At 40.3% G+C, this 13,897-nt stretch overlaps 1 protein-coding gene across 1 annotated transcript in view; it reads left to right on the forward strand.

The window, feature by feature from the left end:
- NUP188 (nucleoporin 188) overlaps positions 1-13,897 on the forward strand; it is a 49,223-nt gene that overhangs the window by 14,327 nt on the left and 20,999 nt on the right. Inside the window, exons 6-13 of the mRNA XM_013058806.2 lie at positions 21-65; positions 820-912; positions 1,065-1,184; positions 7,206-7,417; positions 8,776-8,890; positions 9,530-9,730; positions 10,628-10,717; positions 13,489-13,554. Of these exons, the coding sequence (XP_012914260.2) occupies positions 21-65; positions 820-912; positions 1,065-1,184; positions 7,206-7,417; positions 8,776-8,890; positions 9,530-9,730; positions 10,628-10,717; positions 13,489-13,554 (942 nt within the window). The remainder of the gene's footprint in view (positions 1-20; positions 66-819; positions 913-1,064; positions 1,185-7,205; positions 7,418-8,775; positions 8,891-9,529; positions 9,731-10,627; positions 10,718-13,488; positions 13,555-13,897) is intronic.

Here is a 13,897-nt window from a genome sequence, read left to right on the forward strand (position 1 = left end):
GTGACTATTCTTTCCTTCAGACGGTACTGCAAGATGAGAGGCAGAGCCAGGCCTTAATCCTGAAGGTGAGTGGGAGTTACTGTTTTCATTCTTTGTTGTGAAATTGGGTGATGGGTTCCTGACTTATTCTCCTGGGCATTGCTGGCTTTGGACTCTTACTGGGTAAGCATGGAAAGTGTCAGTGAAGTAGGTTAGTAAGATACTTGTGAAACAAGAGGCTTTTTATCCACTGACCCCAGCTGAGACCTTTTCCAAAGGATACTGTCCACCTACTGGGGATGAAAACTACTTCATGTGTCTTTTTTCTCTACGTCTAAATGCAGGAAGGTTAATGTATATTTCTTTATTCCTCTGTCTTCCCCTACCCTCCAAAGCAGCCTTCTCATTTAGGATCTCATATAGAATGGAGCTTGACTGTGACTTCAGAAGTAGTTTCCTATTTGGTATTTAGTGAGAACCAAGTACCTTAGTTATAAGCATGATATATACAAGTGGTGTTTTTATATTTGCCTTCATGTATTTGGCCTTTCAGCCATAGCTGTGTTGTGTGTTATTTGAAAGCTTTGAGAAATCATGCAAGACAACTTGTTTATATTTTTAAATAATTCCTTTAACTTTGCATGGCTTTACTTGTATACTATTTCATGAAGGTCTTTTGCTTTCTTTGGCCTAACACAATCTTTCTGTGTCTAGGATTGCTAGTAGAAACCAGCCTTTTCCATTCTTATCTTGAAGTGATCTCTTTATCAATAAATTTAAAATTGAGTGTCTTTTGTGCAAAGGTGAGTAACTGATTTTGCGTCTTTGGGTTCTTCCCAGATTGCGGATTATTACTATGAAGAAAGAACCTGTATTCTTCGTTGTGTCTTACACCTTCTCACTTATTTTCAAGATGAAAGACATCCCTATAGGGTAAGCCCATTTAGTCCTCGTGGTTCTCTGTATCCTATAAAATTCAACACAGTTTAATAATTTTATATTACTCCTTTTCACTTTCATTTGAATATTTACCTTTTATCGTAGGTATAAGTTACTCTGTTTTGGGGTTTTTTTTTTTTTTTAAGGTTGAATATGCAGACTGTGTTGATAAGTTGGAGAAGGAACTAGTCACAAAATATAGAAAGCAGTTTGAAGAGCTTTATAAAACTGAAGCACCAACCTGGGAGACACATGGAAACCTCATGGTATGTGGTTACCGGGCCTCCTGTAACTCTGAGGAGAGTTGTAAGCCTTGTGCATATAGCTCTCAGTTACATTATTTATTGATTTATTAACTTGCAGTATTTATAGATGATCTTCAGAAAAGTTTAAGCGTGTCATGGATCAAAACATTGATGACTTTAAGTAATAGTACTTCATTCTGGACATTTTCACTTGACTTTGTCTATCGACTTAATTTACTTTCTGTTCTTACTTAAAATTTTCTTTAAGTGGTTAATAGAACTCTAAACTCAAGATTTCTTCTACTTGGGGCACCTGGGTGGCTCAGTGGGTTAAAGCTTCTGCCTTCGGCTCGGGTCATGATCCCAGGGTCCTGGGATCGAGCCCCACATCGGGCTCTCTGCTCTGTGGGGAGCCTGCTTCCTCCTCTCTCTCTGCCTGCCTCTCTGCCTACTTGTGATCTCTGTCTGTCAAATAAATAAATAAAATCTTTAAAAAGAAAAAAGATTTCTTCTACTTTATTATCGTTATCCTTTTTTTTTTAAGAGTTTATTTATTTATTTGAGAGGGAGAGAGCATAAGCAGGGAGGAGAGGCAGAGGGAAAGGGAGAAGCAGGCACCCTCACCGAGCAGGGAGCCTGGCGCGGGGCTCAGTCCCATGACCTGAGCCAAAGGCAGATGCTTAACCAACTGAGCCACCCAGGCACCCCTATTATCACAGTCTACTAAATATGTGACATTAGCCTGATTATTTTACCCTAAATTATAAAGGAGCCTATATTTATAGATTAAAATGTGTCCCCCCCTTTTTTGAAAATAATATGTGTTTGTTAAAACAATTCAGCCGAGGGCGCCTGAGTAGCTCAGTAGGTTAAGCATCTGCTTTTGGCTTAGGTCATGATCTCAATATCCTGGGATCAAGCTCCAAGTTGGGCTCCCTGCTCAGTGGGGAACCCTCCTCTTCTCCCTTTCCCTCTGCTGTTACCCTTGCTTGTGCTCACTTGCTCTCTCTCAGATAAATAAAATCTTAAAAAGAAACAAAAAAACCCTGAATTGTCAGCTAAAACATGGACAGTAACTATTGAAAATATTTAGTAGAAGAAAAGGGCCCAGAAAATATTTAGTAGAAGAAAAGGGCCCGTTTATAAATAGCAATAAAAGCATAAATTTCTCAGGAATAAGCTTGCAACTCTCCAAAATCTGAATGAAGAGAACTTTAAAATGAGAGAATAGACATACATTTATTTATTTATTTATTTATTTATTTATTTATTCATAGAAAATGTACATGAGTTGGGGGCAGAGAGGAGCAGAGGGAGAGGGAGCAAGAAAATCTTAAGCAGGCTCCATGCTCAGCATGAAGCCCAACATGGGGCTTATCTCACCACCCCGAGATCTTGACCTGAGCTGAAATCAAAAGTTGGATGCTTAACCAACTGAGCCACCCAGATGTCCCGATGCTATATGGGTATAAAAGAAGTCATAACTGAATGGAAAGACACAGCATGTTCTTGAATATAAGGACAGCACCATAAAAGTGTCAGTACTTCTTATGTTAACCTATGGATTTAGTGCAATACCAAAAAGATACTAAGAAGTGTTTGTTTCACCTTTTATTTTGGAACTGGATAAGCTGATTCTGAAATTCCCATGAAAAATAAGAAACAATAGTGACGCCTGGGTGGCTCAGTTGGTTAAGCAGCTGCCTTTGGCTCAGGTCATGATCCCAACGTCCTGGGATCGAGTCCCACATCGGGCTTCTTGCTCCGCGGGGAGCCTGCTTCTCCCTCTGACTCTGCCTTCCACTCAGTCTGCCTGTGCTCGCTCTCGCTCGCTCTCTCTTTGACAAATAAATAAAATCTTTAAAAAAAAAAAATAAATAATAGCCAGGAAATTTTTGAAAAAGGAAAATTAGTTTTATTAGATAATTAATACTACAATAATTTAAAGCATGGCATTGGCATGTAAGTAAATAGACTTATAAATAGAGCATAATAGAAGGTCTAGTTATAGACCCCAGACTGAGTTAGTATATGATAAAGGTGGTATTTCAGTCAGTGGGAAGTACTGTATTTTTCAATGAATGGTGTTGAACTACTGGATAAATAACCATGGGGAGAGAAATTGAACTGTTACCTCTATCTCCTACCTTCTATTAGAAGAAAATCAGATAGAGCAATGATTTAAATTTTAAAAATTTAAGTGTAGGGGCACCTGGCTAGCTCCGTCAATAGAGCAAGCAACCCTTGATGTCAGGGTCTTGAGTTCAAGCTCCATGTTGGGTGTAGATTTTACTTAGAAATTTTTTTTTTCTAAAGATTTTATTTATTTGACAGAGATCACAAGTAGGCAGAGAGGCAGGCAGAGAGAGAGGAGGAAGCAGGCTCCTTGCCAAGCAGAGAGCCCGATGCAGGGCTCGATCCCAGGACCTGGGATCATGACCTGAGCCGCAGGCAGAGGCTTAACCCAGTGAGCCACCCAGGTGCCCAAAACTCACTGATTTTAAACATACAGCTTTGACAGTTGTAAGTAGTTATATGCACAATCAGTACATAGAACATTTCTATATCCCCTAGAAAATTTGTAGTCAATCTGTGATCTTTGGCCCCAGATGACCAATAATTTGCTTTCTGTCACTATAGGTTGTTTTTATTTTTAATTAATTAATTAATTAATTTTTAAATATTTTATTTATTTATTTGACAGAGGGCACAAGCAGGCAGAGAGGCAGGCAGAGAGAGAAAGGAGGAAGCAGGCTCTCTGCTGAGCAGAGAGCCCAATGCGGGGCTCGATCCCAGGACCCTGAGATCATGACCTGAGCTGAAGGCAGAGGCTTTAACCCACTGAGCCACCCAGGCGCCCCTGTTTTTTTTTTTTGAACTATGACTTTTAAATTCTGGTAAAATAATATGTAATTAAATTTCATTATTTTAACCATTTATTTAATTTTATTATTTTTAAAGATTTTACCTATTTATTTGGGAGAGAGAGAGGGAATAGGGGTAGAGCAAGAGGAAGAAAGAGGGTCAAGCAGACTCTGCTGTGCATGAAGTCTGATGCAAGGCTTGATTCCACGACCCTGAATCATGACCTGAGCTTAAATCAAGAGCTGGATGATCATCCAGCAGACCCACCAGGTGCCCCTCTAGTAGGTTTTTTCTAACAGGATTTTCTAATACACATGATCACGTTGTCTGTAAATAAGGGCACTTTAACTTACTTTCAAATCTCTATGCCTTTTATTTCTTTTTCTTGCCTTATTAACTGATCAGGACCTCTGGTACAATGGTGAATAGAAGTGGTAGGAGAGCCAGCATTTTTGCCTTGTTTGTAATCTTAGATAAAAAGCATTCAGATCTTTACCCCTGAATGTGTTATTAGTTGTAAATTATTTTTGTAGTGTTCTTTATCAAAATGAGGAAATTACCTCCTAAGTTTGCTGAGGGATTTAGCTTTTATTAGGAATCCTGTCCCATTTTGTTTTGGATTTTTTGAAATAACATTATGACTTTCCTCTTTTTACTTTGTTGTGAATTACATTGAGTCTTTGGATGTCAGATGGATCTTGAAATCCTGGCATAAACTCCACTTAGTTATATATTTTGCTTTTTATATATTGTGAGATTTGAGTTGCTAAGATTTTGTTAAGGAATTTTATAAATTGCCTATGTTCATAAAGGATATTAGTCTATAGGTTTTTTTTTTTTTTTAAGATTTTATTTATTTATTTGACACAGATAACAAGTAGGCAGAGAGACAGGCAGAGAGAGAGGGGGGAAGCAGGCTCCCTGCTGAGCAGAGAGCCCGATGCAGGGCTCGATCTCAGGACCCTGAGAACATGACCCGAGCAGAAGGCAGAGGCTTAACCCACTGAACCACCCAGGCGCCCTAGTCTGTAGTTTTCTTGTGATGTCTTTGTCTGGTTTTGGTATTAGTGTAATGTTAGCCTCATAAAATAAGTTGGGAAATTTTCCTTCTTCCTCCGTTTTCTGAAAGAATTTGTGTAGTGCTGTTTCTCTGCCTCTCATGAATAAACAAATTTTAAAAGATCTTGAAAAAAAAACATGTATTTGAAAGTAGTTTGTTGTGCTGGTGAGACATACCAGGCGGATTGAGACTGTTTAGATCTGTGGTTTTGCCAATTTTTTTGTATATTTGTTCTATCAGGTATACATTGTATTTATTTAAGTTTTTGGTGTGCGGTTGACACATTTCAGGTGTACAGCACAGTGATTTACCATCTGTCACCAGGCGGGGTTAGTGTAGTGCCATTGACTGTGTTTTCTATTCTGTGGCTTTTATTCTCATGACTTACTCATTCCACAGCTGGAAGTCTCCCACTCCCCTTCACCCATTTGGCCTGTCCGCCTCCTTTCCTTCTGGCAACCATCAGTTTGTTCTCTGTATTTATAGGCCTGGTTCTGGTTTTTGCTTGTTTCTTCATTCGTGTTGTTTTTTAGATTCCAGATATGAGTAACATCATATGGTATTTGTCTTTTTCAGTCTAACTTATTTCATTGAGCATAAGATCTAGGTCCGTCCATGTTGTCGTAGATGGCACGATCTCATCCTTTCCGCAGCGGCGTAGTATCCCATTGCTGCCTGCCCGTGCATCTGTGTGTGTGCCTTATTCATCTGTCAGTGGACACTAAGATTGCTTCCATAGCTTGGCTATTGTAAATAATGCTTTAGTAAACATAGGGTGCATGTATCTTTTTTTTTCTTTTTTAAGATTTTATTTCTTTGAAAGAATGAATGGGAGAGAGAACACAAGCAGCAGGAGGGACAGAGGCAGAGAGAGAGGGAGAAGCAGACTCCCTGCTAAGCAGGGAGCCTAACGTGGAGCCTGAGCCGACGGCAGACGCTTAACCGACTGAGCCCCCCAGGCCCCCTGCACATATCTTTTTGAATTAGTGTTTTCATTTCCTTTGGGTAAATACCCAGTAGTTAAATTATTGGATCATATGGCATTTCTGTTTTTTAATTTTTGCTTTTTAGAGAGAGAAAGAGATCATGAGCAGGGGGCGGAGGGGCAGAGGGCAGAGGGAGAGCAGGCTCCATGCTCATCGCAGGGCCTGATGCAGGGCTCCATCTCAAAATCCTGTAATTGTGGCCTGAACTGAAACCAAGAGTCGGGTGCCTAACTGCCTGAGCCACTTGGGCGCCCCTCTGTTCTTTAATTGTTTGAGGAGCCTCCATACCGTTTCCCACAGTGGCTGCACCAATTTAGATTCCGGCCAGCAGTGCACGAGGGGTCATTTTTCTCCACATCTTCACCAACACTTGTTTGTACATCCAAGGAAGCTGATTAAATTATGGAGAATATATAAATAAAAATAGGGCATTTCATTAAAAGTAATGAGGGGACTGGTAATGAAAAATAAGGGGCGCCTGGGTGGCTCAGTCAGTGAAGTGTCTGCTTTCAGCTTAAGTCGTGATCCCGGGGTTCTGGGATCGAGCCCCACATCTGGCTCCCAGCTCTGCGGGGAGTCTACTTCTCCCTCTCCCTCTGCCCCTGCTTGTATTTCTTCTTTCACTCCCTCTCTCTGTCAAATAAATAAATAAAATCCTTTTAAAAAAGAGAAAAATAAGGAAATTATTAATGTACTGTTAGAAGAAATGATTTGTAAGATACACTGTTAGTTAAGAGAAGTATGGAATAGTTTGTATAGTATATTTGATGTAGAGATGGCTGGATGGGTAGGTCAGTAGGTAGACAGAGCTTAGAATGAGTGAAGGAATGAATGAGTGTATATGGCAAAAGACTGGAAGGGGAAACAAGAACCTCTACAGCAGTTGCCTCTGGGGACAGGTTAGTATGACTGGGCAGTGGGAATTGTACAGAGGGAAGCTTATTTTTGGTATCTCTCCCAAACCCTTTTGCTTTAAGCATTTAACAGATTCCTTAATATATGGCAAAGAGGGAGACTTTTTGTACTCTCTCCTTATACATGTATTATCTAATAAAAAATAACTTAAAATTTTTAGATAGGCTTTTAAATCTGACTTTATTTCTCCCATTTTTTTCTCCATTGGTTGTGCAGACTGAGCGCCAGGTGTCTCGCTGGTTTGTTCAGTGCCTTCGGGAACAGTCCATGCTGCTAGAAATTATTTTCCTTTATTATGCCTACTTTGAGATGGCACCTAGTGACCTGTTGGCATTAACCAAGTTGTTTAAAGAACAAGGATTTGGTAGTAGGCAGACCAACAGGCACCTGGTGGATGAGACCATGGATCCTTTCGTAGATCGGATTGGGTAAGTCTGAATGAATTGAGGCTACAAAACTTGTACAAGGTTTAGAACGTTGGTATTAATAGATCCTGTTAATGGGTGAAAGGATGGTCTAGATGTACTTTTCACTTGCTGGTAGGGAAACAGATTGATGCACTGCCATGTTCCAGGTCTTACAGGGAGTAAAGACTGGGATTAGAGGGCCATGTTTTCTCAAAATAAGTATTGCATTCTGGTATTTGACTGTCTTCATCTAAGAGGTTCATCCATTCAACAAAAAATTTGGTGAGCATCTATGGTAAGCCTTTGCAAATGCTAAGATGGTGATACGGTGAGTGTGTCCCCTGCCCTTTTTGAGGTCATCATCTGTGGACTTTGAATTTTATGGCAGTGGGTAGATCCATTTTTTTTTTTCCCATATATACAAAAATACATTGTTTGTGTGTTTTTGTTTTTTGATGTAAATGGTGTACTTTTTTACAACTTAACTTTTCACGTAACTAGATGTCCTGGAACTCTTTTTACCTCAGGATGTTCTTTAGCTGCTGCATTAGTACATGGGTTGGATGTTTATTTAACAATTTCACTAATGGTAGGCAGTTAGCTTGTTTGGATATTTCAAACAATGCTGTAAGAACATTCTCTACAAGCCTTTCTGTACATCTGGGTGAGTATGACTGTGAAGGGACTGGAAGTGGCTTTTTTGGGTTGAATGGTGTATGTGTTTGTGTTCTAAAATATTGCCAAGTTGTCCTCACAGAGGCTGTACCAACGTACACTTCACTGATTGTAGGAGGAGAGAACCAGTTTCCCTACAGTCTTGCAAACCCGTGTTCTTATCTATCATCCCCTCATTTTTTTCCCTTTTGCTGCCCTGATTTGCCTTTCCCTGGTTATCTGTGATGGTGAGCATTTTCTTACCTGCTCTTGGTATATCCTCTGGAGTGAACTGCCTATTTGCATCTGTGTCTGAGGAGAAGATTCAGCTGCATTTAACAAAAAGGATGATGTTACAGTGGTTCAAATAGATAGATCCACGTTGTGAGGGCGATTTCCTCTGTGAACAAAGATACCCACTAGAGTGGTGAGATGGTTTATCTGGGTCATGTCTCATTGGTGGCCATGGAAGCTTTCCACACCGGATCTATGCTCTGGCCTGCGCGAGCCCCTGTCAAGTACAGTCAGGCAGTTTAAATGTGGCTGGATGACTTGAGGTGTGTTGGAAGTATAAAATACATACAGGGTTTAGAAGACTTAGTATGAAAAAAATGCAGAAAAAACCATTAGTAATTTTTTGATATTGAAGTGTCTTCCATTTCATCTTGTTCTCCACAAGGTTCAGAGTTGCACATGTGACACCATGATACCATTTTTCTTCCCAGCTACTTCAGTGCCCTTATCCTGGTGGAAGGCATGGATATTGAATCCTTGCATAAGTGTGCTTTAGATGACAGAAGGGAACTGCACCAGTTTGCCCAGGATGGGCTTATTTGTCAGGTAAACTTGGAATGGCTTCCTTTCTCTTTTTAAACAATTCATAGTTAGGAGTATGTGTTTCACCACTCAGCTAGACTGCCATGTAAAATTTTTCTTGTGGTGGAATTTAAGATTCTACAGTGTTAAGTTAATTGGAAGAAATCTCAGATTTCAGTTTTCTGCACATTGGTCGTAGTCGAGTCTGTGAGAATGAATAGAGTCACTCAGAGAGTTGGCACCAGGACAGAAGAGGCCCAAGGACGGACCGCTGGGGATTGTCTTTGTTTACGGACCTTGTGCAAGAAGAGCAAAGGGGAAACATATTCAGATGGCATGGTGGTTAGAGAGACAGTGGGGAAAGAGCAGAGAAAGTTCAAGAAGGATTGGGAAATTTTCTAAAGGAAATTCCGTTTGAACATGTATTTTATAATGTTACATTAAGATTACTTAAAATTAGAAGAAAAAAATTGTGGGGAAAGGAAAGAGTAATGGAGGAGTTGATTAGTGAGGTGTGATGGGGGTTGGGGAAGAGTAGACGTATCAGAGTGGGACAAGGGGCTACTGTGGGCAAATGGAGGACATTTGCTCTCACCCTTTCTTTTCAGTGACACAGGTTTTGTTTTTTAGTTTGGTGGTTTTTTGTTTTTTGTTTTTAATCAGGATATGGACCGTTTGATGTTGACTTTCGGGGACATTCCACATCACGCCCCAGTGCTTTTGGCCTGGGCTCTCCTCCGCCACACCCTGCATCCAGAAGAGACAAGCAGTGTTGTCCGGAAGATAGGTGGCACAGCCATCCAGCTGAACGTATTTCAGTACCTGACCCGACTGCTCCGCTCACTGGCCAGCGGGGGCAATGACGTGAGGCTCGGGCTGTTGGTGTTGGAGCATGAGAGAGCCGGAGAGCAGGGCAGAAGCCCGTGAATGAATCATGAGAGTAGTCATGAGAATTGTAATAGTGACGTGGATGACGATGACAGTTGTTTCTAACTTTGTAGCTCATGTAGTATGAGTAGACACTGTTATCAGCGCTTTCTGCGCATTCTTGTGCTTCGTCCTTACAGCACTTTGCGCTAGGAATTGTTATCCTATTTTACATATTAGGAGATTGAGACGTAGGGAGATGTAATTTGCCCTCGAATTACTGGCGGAATAATACTGCCAGGCAGTGGGAGGTGCAGTCTGAACCCTTGGCCTGTACTGTGCCACCACAGTAATCTGGAGGACAGCTTTGACCACCCTGACTGGAGAAATCTTTTTTGGGAGCTTACTTATTCAGCCATAGAGGGATAAATTAGCCATTCTCTTGAGTCTCGTGTTGGGGTTTAATTTCAGAGGCACTGTTGACTGAGTTTGTTTTGACATGCAAGCAGGAAACCTCCGCCAGCAGGCCCTGCTGGCTGCCACTGGGTCATTTATCATGGTGACCATGCAGACAGCTGCGTCGTTTGTGTCAGCACATAGAGACTCTTGATCCTTTCTCTGGACTGGTTCTGCTTGTCTTCCCCATGAAAACTAGTCATTTTGAAAATGGTGCCCTTTTGATTTTATTCTTGGGAATGTGATATTTTTGGTTCCTGCTTTCTCAAGGGAGAAATCCCTTATCTTCCTGATCTTGGGACTAAATTAAGAAAATTACAAAGCCTTGGATTCCCTTCCCATTTGTCTACAGAGACTGTATTAATGTGTAGGATTATGCTAAACCTGGGGACAGAGTTTTGTTCTTCAAATTAGTTACTGACTCCTTTGCCCATACAGTGTACCACCAGCACCGCAGGCATGTGTGTCTACGGACTCCTTTCTTTCGTTCTGACCTCGCTGGAGCTGCACACACTGGGCAATCAGCAGGTCAGTATCTGGCTTTGGTGAGACTGTCTACACTGCCTGGCTTTGCAGTCATATCCCTAAGATATCCCTTTGGACCCGTTATCACACACACCCACATACCCCAGGTATTAATTTGTTTATTGCTGTTTCTTTTCATTTATTGTATTATACAAAATACATATTAATGACAAAAAAATCAGAAAGTGCTGATAAAAAGAAAAAAAAATGTAATCGCACCACACAGGCCAAGCTCTTAATATTTTTGTGTTCCCTTTCATATATATATATTAAAAATACAATGATTCTTCTCTAAAACAGAATCACAATGTATATACTGTTTTTGTTTTTTTTTTTAAAGATTGTATTTATTTATTTGACAGAAATTACAAGTAGGCAGAGAGGCAGGCAGAGAGAGAGGAAGGGAAGCAGGCCCCCCGCCGAGTAGAAAGCCCAGATGTGGGACTCGATCCCAGGACCCTGAGGTCAAGACCTGAGCCGAAGGCAGCAGCTTAACCCACTGAGCCACCCAGGTGCCCCTATATACTATTTTTTAATCTCATTTTGGGATAGAGCACTGTCCCAAACATCAGTGGGTGTAATAAATATCCTTCTGTAATATTTTAAAAATGTGAAACATTTCAAACTTATATCAAAGAAGACAAAAGTATGTAACAAGCTCTTAAATGGTCCTCTATCACCAGCTTCCAGATTATCAACTGAGAGCAAATGTTGGTGCTCTTTCTGTCCTATGACTATTGTGACTATTTTGAAGCAAACCCCTGACATCATTTAGTGTCATCTATGAATATTCGATGAACCAGAAGAGGAGCTAATAAAACTTTACAACCATTAGCACATCTAAACAAATACTATCTTCAAATAACAAGTCAGGATTTAAATTTCTAATTATCTAATAAATGTTGTAAGTTTGTTATAAGTTTGTTTTGATCAGGATCTAAATAGATAGGGTCCGTACATTATTGGTCGATAACTGTCGAGTTTTGATCTGCACCCACGCTTTGCACTGCGGTGGACATAAGCTGTATCATTGTCTAGATGATGGTTGTCTAGATCCATTAGTTCCTCGGGAGTCACAGAATGACACTATTCTGTTTCCTTTCTTGTTTGTTGGTTCGAACGTTGCTATAGAAGTTTGTTTCATGGTATATACAAATATTAGATTATGTTGTACACCTACCATCAATGTAACGTATGTCAGTTATACTTAAAAAAAATCTTGCTCTCATTAGCTATTAGGTATCTGATACTCTGGTATAGAATACTGTACATGCTTGTTTTCCTATATTTACTAGTTTTCCCTACCATCCTGCAGAGGTGGTTAACACTCTAGTAAGGTCTTTAAATTTTTACATGTCATTGTGAACTCCTGGGTATAAATAAACATGTTAGCTATGGTTTTTTTTTTTTTTTTTTTTTTTTTTTTTAAGATTTTATTTATTTGACACACATAAATCACAAGTAGGCAGAGAGGCAGGCAGAGATAGAAAGGGAAGCAGGCTCCCCACCGAGCAGAGAGCCCAATGCTGGGCTCGATCCCAGGACCCCGGGATCATGACCTGAGCCGAAGGCAGAGGCTTTAACCCACTGAGCCACCCAGGTGCCCCATTAGCTGTGTTTTAATCCACTGCAGTTACTATTCCTATGTTCAGATCCCCCAACCTTTGGCCAGTAAGAACTTTTTGATGAGCTTCTGGATGTGTCTGAAACAAAGCTTCTGCGCTTTGATAGCTCCGTTCTTTCTGGTATGACCCACCATCATGGGGTTATCTTACAGGATTCTGGTCCCAGACCTGGGATATGCTGTTTCTCCAAGGAACCCTGGTTCTTTGCAGCAGAAAGTGCTGTTTGAGGAGTTCTTTATAACTGAGTCGTTATATTCATTTTTAATGACTTGTTTTGGAAATTGAAGAAATTGGTGAAGTTGATAAAAATAAAAATTTCTTACCATTATTAAAGAAATTGGTGTGAACCAGAAAACTCAATTTCCAAAGCTCTAGGGGCACAGAGTAAGCTTTGCATCCTTTGCCAAAATTCTAGTGGTCATATTTGGACCTCATCATTTATCTGGAGGGTCGGTATTAACATATCTGGGCTGCTAGAGTCCTTGTAGTTGGGTTGTTTAAAAAAAAATCATTCCCAGCGTATGCCAAGCACCGTACTAGGTGCTGAGGATTAAAAAACTTAAAAAGGCATTATTCTTGTCCTCTAGGAGAGCAGTTTAGCCGAGCCTGATAATACTTCACATTTACATGGCATCTTAAAATTTATAGTCCACCTCTCCATTTGTTACCTCATTTAGTCCTTACAACAGTACTATGAAGCGATAACATTATCACCATTTTATAGGTAAAGATTTTGAAGTTCAGAGAGGTTAATTTGCCAAACTGCATATAACAGATATAACATACACCCTAGACAGTATAATTTTACTTTTTTTTTTTTTAAGATTTTATTTATTTATTTGACAGAGATCACAAGTAGGCAGAGAGGCAGGCAGAGAGAGAGGAGGAAGCAGGCTCCCTGCTGAGCAGAGAGCCCGATGTGGGGCTTGATCCCAGGACCCTGAGATCATGACCTGAGCTGAAGGCAGAGGCTTAACCAACACTGAGCCACCGAGCGCCCCTATAATCTTACTTTTAAAATCTACGGTTCTTTCTGACATAGTATGTGAAAGTATTGTTGGTATTTTTATTTGAATAGAATGCAGTAAAAAAAAAAAATAGTGGTTCAAAGAGGGAAAATAAGCTATTTTCTTCCCCCTCCCCCAACAGGATGTAATTGATACAGCATGTGAAGTCCTGGCAGACCCTTCTCTTCCAGAACTATTCTGGGGAACAGTAAGTGTGTCAGAGGGAATTATGCTAAGATACTCTTGTAGTGAAAGAATTTATCAAGCACTTACTTTGTGATAGGTCTGATATTAAGCATTTATGTCTTTTCACATTAATCTTTAGAAAAATGTATGAAGTAAATAGAATTATTGTCATCACCATTTCACATATGAGGAAAGGTGATGCTCAGAGATGTGGAGTGACTTGCCCAAGGTCACACAGCTAGACAAACAGGATCAGGAAGCAGTTTCAGCCGACTGAATCCGTAGCCTGTATTATTAACTAGCATATTCGCTAGCCGACCTACCGAGTCTTTGTTCATATTGACGGGCTCAAGCATCAGTGTTAC

The sequence above is a fragment of the Mustela putorius genome, unplaced genomic scaffold (genome assembly GCF_011764305.1).
Source record: "Mustela putorius furo isolate JIRA1106 unplaced genomic scaffold, ASM1176430v1.1 tig00000596_pilon_pilon_pilon, whole genome shotgun sequence".
Lineage (NCBI taxonomy): Eukaryota > Metazoa > Chordata > Mammalia > Carnivora > Mustelidae > Mustela > Mustela putorius.